Source organism: Dermacentor variabilis, chromosome 3 (assembly GCF_050947875.1).
Source record: "Dermacentor variabilis isolate Ectoservices chromosome 3, ASM5094787v1, whole genome shotgun sequence".
Classification (NCBI taxonomy): Eukaryota; Metazoa; Arthropoda; class Arachnida; order Ixodida; family Ixodidae; genus Dermacentor; species Dermacentor variabilis.
The window spans coordinates 153,745,010-153,763,251 of record NC_134570.1 but is presented as its reverse complement, the minus strand read 5'-3'; the positions used below and the strand labels follow the sequence as shown (position 1 = coordinate 153,763,251).

Here is an 18,242-nt window from a genome sequence, read left to right as displayed (position 1 = left end):
ACAAGCTTATACGGCCAATAAAACTACTATCCTTACTTGGTACAGCAATCTACTAATTTTCTATCGCAATTGGTGCTTCGCCTTTCGGGCGGAACTGCGAATTTTTTTCATTGAAAGAATTCGCAGCTGTTAGCAATAGTGCCAGCTCCGCCTTTGTATTACTCGCCAATGGCTTTGAACCTCGGAAAGTACAGCGCGTTCATAATACCGGTTCCGGAAAATCATCTTCGCCTCAATACAGAAGTGTTACGCCATGAAGCATACTAAGAGTGGGAAGGGGCAATTCTGACTTGGCGGTTGGCAACTGCACGTGCAAAAAAAGAAGATAGGCATGAACTGCTCAGTCGAGTTGAAACAGAGCTAAGTTGTTTGCCAGAAATCTCGCCGCACATTGTTTTATGGGACTGAGTGTTCTCTGTGACCTGCACATTGCTTCGTCATTGCAGATGTTTGGTGCTGCAGGAGACAGGGCTGACCTGAACAACTCCACAAGCGATGAGGCCGAGAAGTAAGTGGAGCCAAGGAACATGGGTGATCACCAAACCGCAGCTTTGAAATCATTGCAAATTGGGCAAGCTTTCATACCTAGTGTGACCATCTAGCTTGTATTCCACTGTGACTCAAGAGCAGTGTTTCTCGAACTACCAGACTTGCGTGAGACTGTATGCAGTCTTATAGACTTGAGACAGTACACATGGGTCTGAAACAACTGACGTTTGCATAACAGCTGCAGCAGGTCCATTGTTGTTAAGCAGGTAGGATACAAGGCAATGCTTGCACTCTGCTGGTCACTCTATGAAAGCTTGATGGGCATTATCCCACTTAAGGAATGAGCAGAATGTCTGATGGGGCACTTACAATGTTGTGTGCAATGTAACTGCGTTCTCTGAGCTGGTTGAGATTGCATCAGAGACATTAGACATAGTTGGTCATAAACTGAGTCTCCAACGTCAGCTGTCTTCAACTGAATGTGATGTCACCTTCGTTTCCCATCTGCAGTTCCATCTTTTTCATTTGATTAATTAGGAATGCACAGATCTGTAATATAATCTAGACAGCTGTGAATACTACATATATTTAGAGTGAAATGGGGTTTTCTGTTTGCTTTTGTGTAACGGAAAGAGAAGCTTGCTCAAATGGCTCCTTGAGTGCATTATGAGCTTGAGCTAGGCAGTCGGACTGTGACAACTGGAAACCACATTTGAGAACCACTGCTCCAGAGGATGGTCACTGTGTTTTATTTTTAATTCTGCAGCTGAAAACTTGCTTAGTCATTTTAACAAGTTCATGGCACCATTATTCACCCTGCACACTTAGAAGAGCCATGTTAGCCAGGACACCTAAAGCTGGAGTTGTTCTCACATCTAGAGTATGCAGGCCTAATTTTTTTTTTTTTTTTTTGCCCCAAGGCTGCTGTAGGGCTGTCTCACTGTCAGCATGAACTGAGTATCTGACTTGTTAACCAAGTCAGGGCACGCATGATCGACGTGCCCTGTTTTGCCAGAGGCACACTGGCTGCATAAAGCCTGTTTGTTCACGTACTGCTTGGCTACGGTAGTATAATATTACCTGTCCCTTACTACATTCAGCTAAGGCTGAAACATGATCAGTGCTACTTACAGGAATTCACATTTTAAATGCAGTACTTAGGCTGTTAACATTAGAATTGGCATTAGATGTTGCTGTTTGCATGGTGATATACCATTGCAAAATCTCATAGCTGCTTGTACGATGTCGGCACAATTTTGACTTTTTTGCTTATTTTGAGCATTACAGCATCTTTTAGGACAGGATAAGTGCAATGGAATCTCATTGATACAATCTTCACGGGAACTGGAAAATAAAACGTATCATTTGAAAATCGTATATTACCCAAAGCAAGCGCCAAAATGTATGATAATAAACGTACTTGGTGACAAACTCAATAGCAAAGGTTCGTGTGGCGTTGAGCGATATTGCTCCACATAACACATTATGAGGAGCAGCATCGCTCGACGCCATGCAAACCACAGCCAACGCAGTTTTATTCGGCAACGTTGAAATAGCTCGTCAGCGTATGCTGAACTTTCTTCTTTTTAATGTCCATAAAAAAGTTTGTCTGGAAGTTAAAAAAAGGAAGGTGCGATGTTTCCTCGCTCTACTGAGGAGCATTGCGCCACCTGTCAATGTCGCTGCACTGCCGCATCAGCGTTTTACTGCCAGCGGTGCGCTGCGCATGTTTTTCCTCCAGTGTGGCTGGGGCTTAACACATTGTTTATGTGTCGTTGGAATGTTATTTAAGCTAGTACACTGGAATATGAAGCTATGAGTTTTGTAAATGCTAGTAAAAGCCCACTTCTGCAGTAATATTATCCAGTTTCAGGTGAAAATGTGATCAAAATAACCATATTAAGATACATTGCTCTTACAGGATGTTGGCTGGAAAGAAGAAAGGACATACTATCCCTAAAACCGCATTAAGCAGAATCATATCAACGTGGTTTCACTGTAGTGATGCAAAGTCTTATTCTCTAGCTATATCTTGTAATAGCTTTTCCACTTCTTATTTTTCGGCTCGTTTTTCGGTCGTTCGTGATGGTGCATGTTGCACGCCTAAACTGTAGGGTGACGTGTGAAGTGCCGACACCTTCGTGTCCTGCCATGCAGGGATCGGCTGATAGCGCGGCTACTCCGTGAGAACTCTGAGCTACGGATGGAGCTGCAGCGGGTCCAGCTGGAGGACCAGCGGTACATAGACGACCTCAAGCGGCACGTGGTGGCCCTCGAGGCACAGGTGGCCGAGCACGAGCGCACCATCCGGCAACTGAACAAGGTGCAAACGCTTGACTACCACTTCCCACGCGTTCTCCATGCACTTTCACTTTGGAAGCCTTTTTTTTTTCTTTTGTTAGGATTGCTGAATTTCCCAACAATGTCCGATCTGCTGTATCGCATGCCACATCGTGCAAACATTTTACTGCACTTGCAGAAGTGTCATGCTGTGTCACTGAGCTTCTAGGGAACTGCCTAGCTCTTTGTTACGGTTTTGATGAGCATTACCATTATAAACTGCTCTGTAGCAATGCTGGTTAATGTGTCTTGTGGGTCTGTTTGCACTCACTTTAGATAGATCTGCAAAAGACAGTCTCCTGCGATACTCATTGAATCAGCATGCATTTGAACGTGGGGTGTCCTCATCATCAGTTAAAAAAAAAAAAATGGGTACTGCAGTAGAACCTTGTTGGTACAATCTCGTTTCATATTATTTCCCGGTGCCAGTGTTCGCGGTTGAGAATGCAAACAGTTATCCAGTACAGTTCCGCTTCATTTTCGCCAGTTTATGCGTTGCCAGAAAACACAAATCTTTTGGTACCAACATCCAGTACCGTATTTACTCGCATAATGATCGCATTCGCTTAATGATCACACCCCTAAATTTTGTCGTCAAAATTTATTTTTTTGTTTCCCGTATAATGAATGCACCCCGAACTTGCTGCAGCGATATGTCGTGTTCCAAGTCTAGCTAATAATGATCGCGCTCACCATCTGTCGAATGCTGCGTGAACGACTCTTTAAGACAAACCAAGCGGTCTGCAAGCACCAAACATTCTTAAGTAGATGCCCCATTTCATGACTTTCATCACTTTCCGCTCGTCCATGACAAAAAGAGGTACAACCAAACTTGCCTTTATTAAGTGTAGGCTTTATAAAGGTTGTGGTCAACAATAACAACAAAGAAAAGTGCCTTTCGAGTCTTCTCATCTGCACTCGTGGGCACGCAACAAATCGCGAGCGGCAACGATAGTAGCCACATTTACAGTCGAACCCGGCTATATCAAACTCGCAAAAAAACGCCTATCAGTTCGATATAGAGCATAATTCGATATAAGCCTGCTAAATAATTGGATGTCATAAAACCACATACCATTTATAAAATCACTTTATTGATGAAACTAGCTTAGTTTCGCACGAAATAGTCCTGCATATTCTTCTGCTTGGGCAATTTCGCTGCGTGCGAGGCACGCACTTCCCCACGTTGTCTAAGGAGTCGGAGCAGCTGAGGCCGCAACATTCCGCATTCGCGCAGAAGCACCGGACTAGTGCGAGTGCACCAATCACTTCGGAGGATGTGGGCCAAAGACGGTCGTTGCTTTCCTCGTAGTGCCCATTTTCACTTGTGCTCGGCACGATGTCGGCAATGTAGTCTTCGTTTCCGGGCTCTCCCGTGGTCGCGACACCATCATTTGCGCTCACAAACTCGTCCACCGTTGATTTGTCAACAGCTTCCGGAAATTCTGACAGCTCGCTCCAAACTTCGGCAACAACGACAACGGCTTCGTCGCATTAATCAGAATTTACAGTCATCACCGAGCACGCGGAAGTCGGTACGGCTGAAGCTATTTTGGATGAACCACTCGCACACGGCCGTGCGTACGCGTCGGGCGCCACGGGCACTACGGGCACCGGGTCGCGAGTTAGGCCGCTTTAGCCCTAATTTCCCCCTTCAAGATCGTGCCGAGAGTGCACCTCGGAATCTTGTACGTTGCGGGGACGTCCTACTTGTCGCCACGTTCGACCCGGTTTATGATTTCGAGCTTCACGACGAAAGGCGAGTTCTGCCGCTTCATCACGGCAACACTGCGGGAGAAGGCGCACACAATGAGTCAGATAAGCAGCGAGACAACTCACACTTACGCCATCTTGCACGACGAGGGCACAAGAGCTTCTGATTGGCTGTCTGAGCAAGCGCTGCGGGCGGGCGGGCCAGGATCATTTTTTGTAGGGGGGTGTCGGCGGCTCCGAGGTAGCGCGGTCACGTAGGGAGAGCGGTTGGATGGAGCCGCGCCGCCGGGATTTCCAGTCACCGCGAGGGAAAGCCAACTTCCGGGGGCACTTTCCGCCGCTTGACGTTCGATATATCGGGAGTCGCTACTAGTTTTGTTCGATGTATGCGTAATTTTTGCTATATATACTCATTGTAACTATACCGTGCCCAGAAATTGTTCGATATATGGCATAATTCGATGTAAACGGGTTCGATATAGTCAGGTTCGACTGTACACTGATGCATTAGAAGTGTACCCTATGCATAAGTTGACGCTTATAACACAGCTAAGATATTCGCCCACTCTTAACGGAAACGTGCCGTATTAGGATAGTAGTGAAGACAGATGCCGCAGTTTCCGCAGCATGCCGGCCATGTGTTTCTATGGCGCTGGCAGCTAAGCGCGCCCATCTGTTTTCGTCCCCTCAAAGTGGACATGGCTACGTTATTGCCACAAACTTGCAGATATTAATGATATTATTGATTACTGATACGGAAGAAACTGTTTCAATGCACATAATGTACTCACGAGAAGAAAAAATCGCATTCAGCACATTCAGCTTGCTCCGCCGGCCGCCATTTTTGTTTTGGTGACCCGCACTACATACAGCGGCAGCCGCCTGTTTGTTGACCTGTTCTTATCCCGCAACAAACGCGGGATGAAAAAATTTCGCAGGAAATTTAACCCGTGTTGATCGCACCCCTGAATTTGCGTAAATTTTTTTTACAGAAAGGTGTGATCATTATGCGAATAAATACGGTATACAGTAGAACCCCGCTGTTACGTTCCTCACTGCTGCGTTTTCCCGGCTTCTACGTCGTTTTCATCCGGTCCCGGCATAGCTTCCATAGGATCCAATGTATAAGGAACCCCGCTGTTACGTAGTAGCTGTGAAAACGTTCCCGCATGATGCGTCGCCACCCGAACACGCCTGGGCTAAAGTAGGCAACGCGCTCCAACCGCCATTTTGGCTTTTAACGAGTTTTGATCGGGCTTGGCTATGGAACTGGCTGCAAGAAGCCGCACGCCAGTTCGAGAGGCCACTACTAGGCGGCCATTCGTGAAAAATGCTCTCACTATCATCACTGTGATTACGGTCACAGCATGGTTTGTTGGACGGGTCAACTCACGGAGGAAGGAAACTCGGGAGAGGCCCTGACGTCACTCTTTGTGAAGCTATAGGTCTATTCGATTCAGCCAAGTTTCTCTGCACCTTCTGCACCTATTCACGGTGCACTGCACCTAGACCCTCGATTCCCAGAGGTGCAGCAGCGCACTCTGCACCCCCGTGCTCGATTGAACGGGGTGCAAGGCAAGGTGCCGCCGCGGTGCACTGCACCCTTGAACCTTGCAGCGAGTGGGTGCAGCCAGGCACCCCCTGCACCTTTTCGTTTGTGGTGCCGTGCACATTTTTTCTGAATCGAACAAACCTATAGCTAAAGGGAAGCCGGAAGTTGGCGTTGCTCCGCCTATCGGGCCAGCTCTCCTCTCTTGTTTACATTTCTTGCGAAACCACGCCGCGCTGCGCGCAACCGGGCTGCTCAGACGCGTGCGCTCCGCAGCAATACTAAACAATCGTTACCACGTTAGCATGATTACGCCAAAGAGGGCAAAATTTCCCGCGGATATTCCTTCGTCCGTTGCCATTGCCGTGGCGCGGTGACGACGAGGAGCACAAGCCGCATGATGCCGGGGAGTTGCCAAATCCTAGCTTTGGAGAAGTGGTCGCGGCTCTGGACCTCCTCTGCAGGTACGTCGCACCTCACAGCGACGCTGACAGTAATGCGGCCTTCCAGGCTATTGAGAAATGTGTGGTGATTTTTAGCGAGCGAAAGAAATGGCAAGCCACCATTCTAGACTTTTTTAAGTCCTAAGCGCACTCTATGGAAATAAATTGTCTATAGTTGAAGCTGCACTTTTTTCATTCATTTTCGGAGCTTTCCTCACTGTTGCGTTTTCCCGGCTGTTACGTTCTTTTTCCTCAGTCCGGTGAAAAACGTATGAACGGGGTTTCACTGTTGCCAAAGTGCGATCAGGTGATAAGTTTCCTGGCCACTAGACTCCATGTAAACAAGTAAACATGCAAGGTATGTGCGATCTAGAGCAGTAGATGACCTTAATTGCAGTTTTGCTGCAATTCTCGCCGGCCTGTGTCATGTGAAAATGCCAGCACACACTCAATTTCTTATTCCTATTCGGTTTCCTATTCCAGTATTCCACACGGGTTGTTGCACATTGCCATTCGCAGTTATCGCTGCCAACCCATTGCGATTAGCATCTTCAGCTATCTATTTTACAGCACGTGTGACGTAGGAAGCGTGCTGCAGGCTTATAATAGGCGATAACCTAAACTTGCTGCCATTCCCTGCTGCATGTGGCGTGAAGTGAGTGCCATGTTTTGCACTGGCAACGGCATTATGGCATTGTGTTCTGGTATTGCCCACCAGCTCAATTTTGTTTCGGTTTCCCATCCCCGCATTAAAATGACAACGCCCGTCTCGGGTTGGGTTGCTTGGGCCCCATGAGCTCGGTGCACGTCAGCGTCTCGTGCTGCAATGATTCTCGCCAAGTGCGCACATCATAACCAAAATGCTCCACCCCAAGGAGCTGCTGACCCAGGCCAAGTTCGAGGAACGCGCGTAAGCTTGCGAAAGCCACAAAAACTACGAGCATCTCAGACCCCTCAACTCCCACCAAATCGGTGTGCATTGCCGTCTCACGCACCAATGCTTTGCATTTGTAGATGCTGACTACAGTTAAGTCTTCCAAATTTTTAGTGACTTCAGATCCTACGTTTTCCCAGTTAGTAAGTTTTTTTTTTTTTATCTCATTTTTTTTTTTTTACAGAATGTATGAACAAGGTTCTACTGTGTATGGCATCTGGAGTTGTAGAAAGTATTTGCTGTGATCAATATATACTGCAGAAAACTGACGCATGCACTCTTGAGAACTATTTATAGAGGTGGGAATCTTGTAGATTGCACGATTTCCTGTGACAGTGATCATGCAATAATCTTATTACCTGTCAGGGATAAGGAATGTGAAGGTTGTTTCAACAGAAACGTAGCTTTGTCAGTTTGTTGAAGTTAGATGTCAGAACACCTATTATCAGATTTCATTTTATCTAATTCACATAAAACTGGGTAATATTTGCAGTAGGATGTCTGATGAATGGCACATGTACAGAACATAGTGTAGAATGGTGTAGTGCTTTTCAACTTCCCATCATTGTAACCATCTTTACATTGCTCCTCTTGCTCTGGTGTCTTTTTCACTATCTTCCCCTTTCCTATGCACTACTGCTCTTTGTGCTTCTGGCTGCTACTGTGCATGTAATAGATAAATGAATTCAGTGGATTGTGGTCATTATTGGAACACTGTTGTCAGGGAGATGGATGTGTGGCCTTTTCTCATGCAGGAGACGGAGGCATTGCAGACAACAGCCTCATCAGGTAGTGAAGCATCCAAGAAAGCCGAGGAGGCTGAGAGTAAGAGCTTGGAATCTGTCTGTTCTCTTTGTCTTGCAAGCTTCCAGCATGTGTGCATGCGTACATGCATGTGTGAATGTATCTGAGGATGCAACTAGTAAAGTTAAATTAAAAGAATTATTCTACAGGCACTGCTGGCAATCAGTTTCATTATCCTATTTTTCTTCTTTGGAGGAAGAAGGAAATCTTTTATATTCGTATCTATAAGTACTAGAAAAACGTAACTCTTTTATTTTTTAAAAATAGAGACAGGGTACTTACCATATTTTTTCATGTATTAGTCGTACTTTTGTATAAGACGCAGTCCCCACTTTTTGCGACTTTCAGAGAAAAAAAAATTCACCCACGATTGCGATACCCCCCCAATGCGAAATTTGAGCGCAGCTACGTGTTTTCATTCCGTGATGTATTGGCTGGCACGGACAGTCTGTCTCGTGCAGCACTTTGCAAATGAAGCGAAATGGGGTGCGACTGCCTCGCTAATTGTGCTGCATGGGTGCAATTCACAGCAGCCGCCGCAGACAGACCTCCGCTCATGCAGCGCTTTGTTTCCATGCAGACAAATTTATATATAAGACGCACCTGTGTATGAGGTGCACCAATTTTAGCTCAGTTGGCATGGTCAGATATGGTTATACATGTTTGTACACTCATTGTGAAATGTTGTACTCACTCATTTCGGGACACTAAGTTTCCATAAACAAAATTTTTATGAGCTGTAAATTCTTGCGGAATAAAACTTGAGCCAATGCTTCTCTTAGGTGCAGGAAGCTGGAATTTATTGCACCTAACTCGAAGTAATCAAAGGCCTCATCTGCCGGTACACTGTCAAAAAGTAAAGCAACCTAAGCTAGCAGCATCGCTGGGTTACGGTCGCGGCCTCTGAATAACTTCTGCACGACGTCGTAAGTGCATTGCCTCCATGGCGTGCTCATGCTGAACACACAGATAATGATCACGAGCCTGAAACACATACAACAGCTAAGAGTCGATCGGAAGCTGGAAGCACGGTGACTATAGACTACTGCTGGACTGGTGAACAAGACATCTTGCTTGGGTGATTGATGGTAATGATAATGACATTGTTCTTCTTTCTTTCATTTTTACATTGTCTTTTTTTCTTCTTTCCTTTTTTTTTCACGGGCCTATGTCTGTCACCACACCGTGACAGTGAAAAATTGTGGTACCTTTTTCTTATTTATCGCGTTAGACCAGACTTCTTTAAAAAAAGTACATTATGACAGCAAACTAGCAGACGTGACCTCAGACCATGGGAGCACCTTCATCACGGAGGCCGCACTACAGTAGCTGGGCTGCCTACATGGCAAAGTCCTCGGAGCTGGCATCTGTCGCCACGGTCGCTCCACTGTTTAGACAAGATTTGATTTCTTTCAGAATGCTCCCGCACACAATTTCTTGTCCTCTGGAAAACGTGCATATATTGTGTGCACCAGCGCACTTGGTTTTATGCACGTATAAGATAAACTGTTGTACAAGAAACCCTGACGAAAATTTCGGGGAAGAAAAGAAACATGTCTTACCCACCAGAAAATACGGCATTTCACTTTGCTTTAAAAGTAAGGACAGGGTACTTACTGAGCAAATCAAGGAACAGAAGGGCGAGTCTAGGAGGATGAAGTGCTGAAAGACAGAGAGCTAGGTAGAAAGGCGAAATGAGATTTGTACGTCGTAACTGGGTGAGGGTGGCTTGTGTCAGTATCTTTAGGCAGTCGGGCATCAAATATCTTGCAGTGGGTGGTACTTCAGTTGTGGTGATGATGAACGGGCATTTTTGACTTGCAGCCTGTGTTCTAGAGAGCTAATGGCATGGGACTCACAATTGCAGTCTGTGACTAAGGGAAACTTTGACGTCACAATTTCCCATATGGTGCGTATAAAGTCGGGACATTTAAGCGCTGTGAGGGACTGTTTGCTCCTTCTGGTACTTGCTTGAGTGTGATAATTGTTCTGGATCTCGCTGTTGCCAGAATTTTCTGCTGATCCCTGCTTTGCGCTTCTCTCTGTCCACAGAGAAGGCCAAGAGCAATGAGGAGAAGTTCCACAAAATGAAGGAAGTCTACAACAAGCTTCGGGAGGAGCACATTGTCCTCCTGAGGGCGGTCAGTGACCTTTCACTGCTGCATCGATCTGATTGTTTCTGTATTTGTATATCTTTGCTTAATTCCTCGTGCTGCAAATACCTTTAAAAGAGCACTGCAGGCAGGCATTAACGTGACGGTTAAGTAATAGATTGTAAACCGTAAGCACTTCCAACACCTACAATACGCTAGTACACAGCGTGATTTTAACACCACATATTTCACGTGTCCTTCATTCGCCTCTTTGCAATGCATCTAGCCATTCTCGCACAAGAAGAAAATAGTAGGGAGTTTCTAAAAGGGTAATCTAACAATCTTATATAGATTCAGTTCATTTCTTTACTATTTCTTTAATTGGCCTTCCGTAGAGCTAGTATCATGAAATGCTGGCTTACCGGCCAGCAATGCTGTTGCGTGGGCTAGCTGGTTATCCCCTTCAGGTGCCAATTAATTCAGTCCACAGAAAATTTCACCATAACTTTTTTGTCTTCAGAATTGAGAAATGCAACCCTCGTTGATTAAGAAAACTGGATAATTCGGGCTCGTCCTTTGGTCTCAGCAGGCATATGCATTATTTAATGGAATCAAACTCTCATTAATTCGGACGTATTTGACCATACACAGGTTAATTCGGACAACTCTCGGAGCTCAGCGAGTGTGGAGAGCCTCAAATGTGCGATGCAGTAGAGCAACAGCGGCTCTAGCACCCAACTGAAATGAAGCGGCGGAGTCTGAATCACCATAGTCACGAGCAGAAATATAGTTAAGCCTCAATCCAATGAACTTCAGTGTAACTAAATTCTCAATATAACAAATGATTTAACTTTTCGTTACCTCTTGTCCGTAGAACACCATGTAATTAGAACCTCAATATAAGGAAGTGTGTTTGCGTGCGATTTCAATATAACGAAATTTCACTTCCGCAGCAAAAGAGTGTGAGATGATAAATGGAAACTCCCGCTGACACCGGTGGTGAAATCATTGAATTACAAGCGGCTGCTTGCAAATGCACCTCTCTACTCGTATGCCACGCGACAAGAGCGAGACCGCAGAAGTGGAGTCACATCATTGTCCGTGTGAACTGTGATAAGACCCTATCACGCCCCGCACACTTCGTAGGTGTGAGTGAAAGTGTGCAAGGGTGAGGCAAGAAAAATGGTGGCTTCACCCACGAGTACCACCTTCCTGCGCGATAAAAGGGAAAGGGGGAGGGGAGCGAGCTTGTAGTAATGCAATCAAGCGCGCGCGAGGGGCAGGGCGGGTATAGGAAGTTGGCCCATGTCACGATTTGTGGCGCGCATCTTGGCTGTGGCTGCGCATGGCTGTAAGTGCGGCTGAGTGCATGTGCAGCCGCGCATCCTGGCTTAGAGGTAATCTGCCACGTGTGCAAAGAGAGGGCATGCCGAGACTGCGTGGCGTCATGTAAGCTGTCTTCCCACGCAGTTAGTATTAGAGGTTGCGTAATCTCGGTTTTTGGTGACCCGTTGGAGCAAGAGGCAGACAAAGCATTTGGCTCCCTCCTGCCGGCGCTTTTCGTGATAGCATCGTCCCAGTGTGGGTGACGCTGTCAGCCACGGGGGCGGAGTGCACGCAACAGCGTGGCTGGCTTCTCTTAATTCGTACCGCCTGTGTGAGGATATTGTCGACGTGGCATGAAACCATATATAATTCATCACCGACTCCTAAATTCATCCAAATGAATTGTTTTCTCATTCAGATTTGCTTTTTTTGATTGCCCGATAATTCGTAAAATTCTGCGACCCCTTTGCATGTTAGAAAAATTGATTGAAGTGGGCCTTCCACTGCTCCCATCATCCACGAATTGATGTGGAGCCACCGAGCCGCGTTGGAGTTTCCCAGCTCTTCAGCCATCAAAATTGCTTGTCTCTCGAAGTGGGTGTCATACTGAGCGTGCTGTATCGCCATGGCATCATGAATAAACGGAGTTGAAGTATGAAAGGCCGTAGGGTACTGTAGCATTGGTAAGCATATCACAAGCGCAATGAAAATGGAGTCAATTCAAACAGAAATCAAGTTTTGACTTTGATCAACTTCTCAATGGATTGGATCGAGACGTAAATGCCTACGTAACTCTAAGAACAGCAGGATTTAGAATATTTGTTTTAGTATAGTCAATTTTGCCTTCATTTGAATATAACGTGAGGGTCAAGTTCGAGCAACGAAAATGATGAAAAATGAACTCATGTTAAAATCGAGTAATTACAGTAAAACGTGAACAACAGGAATGCAGAAGTGCTTCGTGCCTATTTGTGTCTTTATAGCCTTTATTCTTTCATTTACCACGGCGCATAACACTGCTGGCCACGTTGCCTTCCGAACGGCATGGTCACCGTCCATGAACACGTCGATAGCGACAGTGACTTTGTCTGCTGTGGTTGCGGCAAACAGTAGTTTCATTTTGACTCAGTGCAATGACTGTGCGCGATGTCACAAGCACAGTCGAAGCTGTTGAGGATGAAGAGCACCGGCTATATTGTGATGGATGGGTGATTTGTTGGTGACTGTCTCACTGGTGTAAAAATAATCGGGATGTGCACCTGATCGGAAAGCGTGTGTCGGATGGAAACGCACACCCCGGTTGCGCTGCAAAGGAAGTCGCGAGGCCTTCACCACTGCAAGGACTAATCAGTCGTGACATGATGAGAATTGCAGCTTCCCCACTGCTTTTGTGCAAAATAGAAACGGGATGCAAAATAGAAACGGGACTTGCCGACTCATTCAGTAAATAAAAGCGTGTTGACGTAGTAAGCATTTGTTTACTGTTTTCCTTTTTTTGATGCCATTGATAATTCTGTTTGATTAATTTGGACATTTCTTCCGATTCCATGAAATCCAAAATAGAGGCTTTGCTGTACAGCTGCAGAGCGGGTTAGGAATTTTGAATTTTACAGAGGTGGTTTGTCAGGTATATAGAATGTGGACTCCATGAGAGAAATCTCTGCAGGAACATCACATATGAGAACATCACCTATTTGTTTTCTGGCATAATCGGGAAGCGCCCATCCAGCCGCTTGGAAAATATGCTTGATTTAAAACATTGTGAAAAACAACGGAAGAACTGAGGTAAAAGAATTCTGGGAAATGTAAGCTAGCATCCCATGTGCCTTTACAGAGCACTTTGCTCATATTGAGCGCGTTACAGTTGACGCTGCCAGTTGAAAAACATGCCCAAATAGCATGTTTAAAAGTTGATGGTGATTATTAACATTGTGTGTTGCTTGCAGAAAGCAGACATCGAGAAGCAGCTTTCATCAGCAAAGGTGGCTGCAGAGGGTGCCGAGAAAGTACGTCAGGTGAGTTGTTCCCCAGGACCTTAACATCCTTTGCTATTTTGCTGTTCTTACATTTTAAAGCAAAAGCTTTACTGGCCGCGAATTTGCGATTTCGCCATGGCAGTGCTCCGAGGAAGCGCATGACATCACAATGTGTGCCTCGCCACGGATATTTCTCTCTCTCTTGCTCCCTAGTCACTACTACGCATGCGCCACTAGTAGCACCGAGCCACAGGTGTTTCGCTGCTGCGCAGTGCGGCATCTTCTCGCCGCTGCCGTTTGGTATGACGTCACACTGCGTTCCTCATCGTTGCGCTCGCCTCCGCTCGCTTTGCCAGCTGCGTCGCATGCCTGATAACATATCGGAGGATTGAAAAGGAGAGCTCGTGTGCGCCACAACCACAGTTGAGGTGGCAGTGTGGATGTGAATGAGAGCAGCATTCCGGGCAAGTTGGTAATCCATTGCTTAAATGATATTGCGCGACATAAAAACGACACGGACGTGAAAGAAGACGACACACCAAGCGCTTGGTGTGTCGTCTTCTTTCACGTCCGTGTCGTTTTTATGTCACGCAATATCATTTAAGCAGTATGGATGGCGACAATTCTGATAAGCAGGAGGAGGCCTGGAATCAACATCGGAACGAGATGAAGAGGAAGCGAATCGCTCGGGAAACAGACGAACAGCGCGCCATACGACAGGCTGAAGGCTGCAGCATAGCTACATAACCAGACTAACCTGGAATTGCAATCAAGATTAACCAAGGCTAACCATGCTATGCCTTAGCTTTCGCTACGTATATCCTGGCATAGCCGAGCTAAGCCACTGGCAATTTTTAAATTTTGGTTGCTTCATCTGTTTGACGCACACTCAACAGGTTGTGAAACTAGAAGTTGTCGGGGAAATTCATACTTTGCCTTTTGGTGAGATATACAAGTGGACTACAACTAACCATATTTAACAGCTGTAAGCACCCTCGCTTGATAAATAACTGTGGAGGCTCAGTGGTGTTAAAAATAGGTGTGCACAAGGGTTCCAACCAGAAAATTTTAGGGTTATCGGAGGTGTTGTGGGGGGTGGCTCTTCCAGGAAGTGCTTCACCACCAGTTTGCACATGGGCACCTTTAGTGGCTAATGTTGAATCAGAAATGTAAATAATTCCAGACAACTGGTGCTGATTATTCTGTGCCTGAACATTAATAGCATGCATAACCTTGTTCTAAACCTTATAAAACAAAAGTCAAAACAAGAATTCACCAAAAGAAAGATGAAAGAAAGGTGAAAGGAAAGAAAAGCAGAAAAACCGGCCACATTTTCTTGCTCCTGTCTTTCACTGTTCTTGTTTTTTGTTTGAATTTCAAGCCCACTGTACATTTGTTTCCTTTCATGTGCAATTTGATGACTTCGTGTAACATCAATTTTTTGGATTACGATCTTGTGACACCTTGTTTCATAATTGATTACTGTTCTACTGTTCTTGGTTTATTTTAAATTTCAGTCATCAATTGGCACTGTGTGTTGTTGCCTACTTTTGTTGATTCTGGCCCCATCACCCTGTTCCAATCACCAATAACCTGTCCGATTCTCTTGTCTTTCTGGACCTTCTTCGACCTTGCAGGATCTAGGCGAGCAGCTGAGGCAGGCTCGGGAGGAGAAGAGGACGGTCGAGGCACAGCTCGGTGGTTTGGCCGCCCAAGGGGCCGAGGCAGAGACCCTGACAAAGGACAACCACACCCTGCGGGAAAATGTTCAGGTGTGTTTCCTTGGCATGGCAGGAACAACTCGTTTTTATTATTTCTTCTTTCTTCTACATCACTGTATTGAGTACAGGTGCAATTTGGCCACCTTGTTTGTAACCCGCTTGTTCAAAGCGGGGCACATTTTGTGCACCAATGACTTGAAAGGGACACCAAAGGCAAGCATTATACATAGCTGAAGGGATAACATGTGGTACTAAAATCCTCTGAACTTTTTTTCTGCATATTGAGGTAACTTATGCCTCTATCGTTCCTGTCTTGTTCGAAGTGTCCCTTGGGCAAAGTAGTAACTGGGGTCAGTCATAATGTCATAATGCTCACCAGTGATTGTCATCGAGTCCACTTTATGCCCACTACAGGACAATGGTGTCTCTCAGCAGTTTCCACTTACCCATTTCACGTCGTCACATGGCTAACTTCATTCTGTGCCCCCTGAATTTCCTGATTTCATCGCACCACCTAAATCTCTGCCTTCCTCGGCTGCGCTTCCACTCTTGTGGCACCTATTCAGCTACTCTTACCAACCGTCTGTTATCTTCATCACGTATTACACGATCTGCCCCCAGCTCCATCTCTTCCTCCTTACTTTTATTAGTATATCAGCCACTCACATTTGCTCTCTTATGCATACAGGCCTCTTCGTGTCTCCTAGCATTACATCTGTCATTGGTGATGCCTAACCTACAATGCTGCCAGGTGTATTATTTATAATCAGGCACTTTCAGCCTCTACCAAGGAGAACTAGAGTGTAGACATGCTTCTAGAGCAACTCATTATAGTAGAAATCGCTGACGATAGTTAGGGAGCTATTGAGTGAATTATCCGGCGAGTCGAATTAAACAAAATGCAGAAAAAAACATCTAAACACACCTCTGTTAAATTAATTTGGTAGGATTCGCTCAATTTTAACATGCCCCGAATCAAATGCGCGCCCGCCTTCTCTGGGAACAAAGTAGAAAACTAACGTAAAGATAACATTATAGCTTCTAAGCAAAGTAGAAATCTAATGCGCACCTGATTTTTTAGCAAGAAATATTGGCAAGGTCTAATACCCCTGACACACGGGCAAAAGTAAAGTCCTTTCCAGTAAACCCCTTTTGCTACTCTGAAGGACCCTTTGCAGAAAGGAGTTGCGCCGATGACACACGGCACCGCACTGAACTTCTTTAGGTAGTTCCTCAGATGAACGCCGCAAGAAAAATAGCACTGGCTGTTAAAGCCACAAGAGAGAAAACATTCTTAAAAAGCTGCGTATTTAATTACACTTAGCTACTGTAGAACCTAAAAATATTTTTTTTTTCATTGTTGATGGCTAATAATGCTTATAGTCGTTTATTTTATTCGCGTTTTTGCGTTGTTAGCTGCCATTTAACTTGGTCTAGCAACTAAGTGCAGCTGGTGTTTTGCTGTGCGTGCTGTTTATTCTGGTGATGCCCACGTTTCTGTCGTCCTTTTTCACGTCTTTGTCGTCCCTTCCTTTGTGCGCGCAGGCGTAATGCGTTTTATTCAATATGTTATTCCAACAACTGTGGTTTCTTCTGGGTATTTCCTGTGGGCGCTGATTGTGCAGTCTCCATCTCGTGACGTGAACACACCACATGCGCGCCGCAAACAACGACGACACTGCCGGAATTCAACATGGCGGCACTAGCGACGTTATGCGAGCGTTTGAGAGTATAGCTAGAGGAAATCTTCACTATTCGACAAATTGTATTACCGCTAACAATTAAAACATTTTCGCAAGGTAAAAAAAATACCTATGGGCACCGTAGTTGTGTGGCAGGTTTCCTTCTATTGACGAGTTGTGCACGCTGTGTGCGAGAGTAACTCCTTTTCCGCTCGAAAAGTAGTTGCCCGATCTCCTTTCCCGAAAAGGAACTTTGCCGCAAAGGAGATACTCCTTTGTCGTGTGTCACTGCACTTGAACGCCTTTCCGGTAGATGTCCCCTTACCTAAAGGACTTTAGAGTGCCCGTGTGTCAAGGGTATAATATGTGTTGCACAGGGGCGACAGGCTACCTAAAGTCAGCTTCGCCGAGCGGTTTTGAGTCAGCTTTTTCGCAATACAGTTGTGTTATGCGGCAAAGCATACAAACATCGCAAACGTGGCTTTTAGTTCAATTTCTATGATAAAAAGAAAAAGATGCTTTAGAATCAACTAAATACTGTAATCAGACTTGTGAGCTAGTCATTGCTTGAAAATCTTCCTAAGGCTGGATGAAAATAGGCGTTTTCGATGGTAGATTCTATTACCTGTGTTCAGCACAATCACTGTCCCCTAAGCTCTGCCGAGACAGACATTGCCAGTAAAGGGGTCGCTGTTGGTGTCACGATAGGGATCAGGCATTTGCATGCCGACTGGCCAAGTTTGAATTATCCGGCAGAGGCCAAGTTTAGGATCGAAATAAAGAACATTTGGACCCACTAAATGCATGTGCGCGAGCCAGGATATTCGGTCGGGATTGAATCAACTGAAAGCGAAAAATGGTAGTATACAGCAATACCTTGATTTGGGCGAGAACACATACGCCAGTCCTCTCGTATGTGTTCCTTCGACTTCGTCTTCGTCTTTAGCGCTTTTTTATGAAAACAGAAATATACTGTACTCATAATAGAACTGCTCATATTGGGGAACATCTCAGTCTAATCTGATACTTGTTTATGGATACAGGGCTTTGGTGCCGAAAAACCTCCGTTGAAGAGAGCAGATTAGGGGAAGAAATGGGACTAGACCCAGTGGCCATATGTTGCTGCAGCATCATGAGGATTCTGTAATCTCGGAAGATTTTATTCTACCGAG

At 45.5% G+C, this 18,242-nt stretch overlaps 1 protein-coding gene across 1 annotated transcript in view; it reads left to right on the top strand.

Moving 5' to 3' along the window:
* The window catches only part of Hip1 (Huntingtin interacting protein 1), a 122,205-nt gene that overhangs the window by 41,459 nt on the left and 62,504 nt on the right, over window positions 1-18,242 (top strand). The window contains exons 12-17 of the mRNA XM_075686550.1: window positions 447-508; window positions 2,647-2,812; window positions 8,224-8,293; window positions 10,325-10,413; window positions 13,638-13,706; window positions 15,305-15,439. Of these exons, the coding sequence (XP_075542665.1) occupies window positions 447-508; window positions 2,647-2,812; window positions 8,224-8,293; window positions 10,325-10,413; window positions 13,638-13,706; window positions 15,305-15,439 (591 nt within the window). The remainder of the gene's footprint in view (window positions 1-446; window positions 509-2,646; window positions 2,813-8,223; window positions 8,294-10,324; window positions 10,414-13,637; window positions 13,707-15,304; window positions 15,440-18,242) is intronic.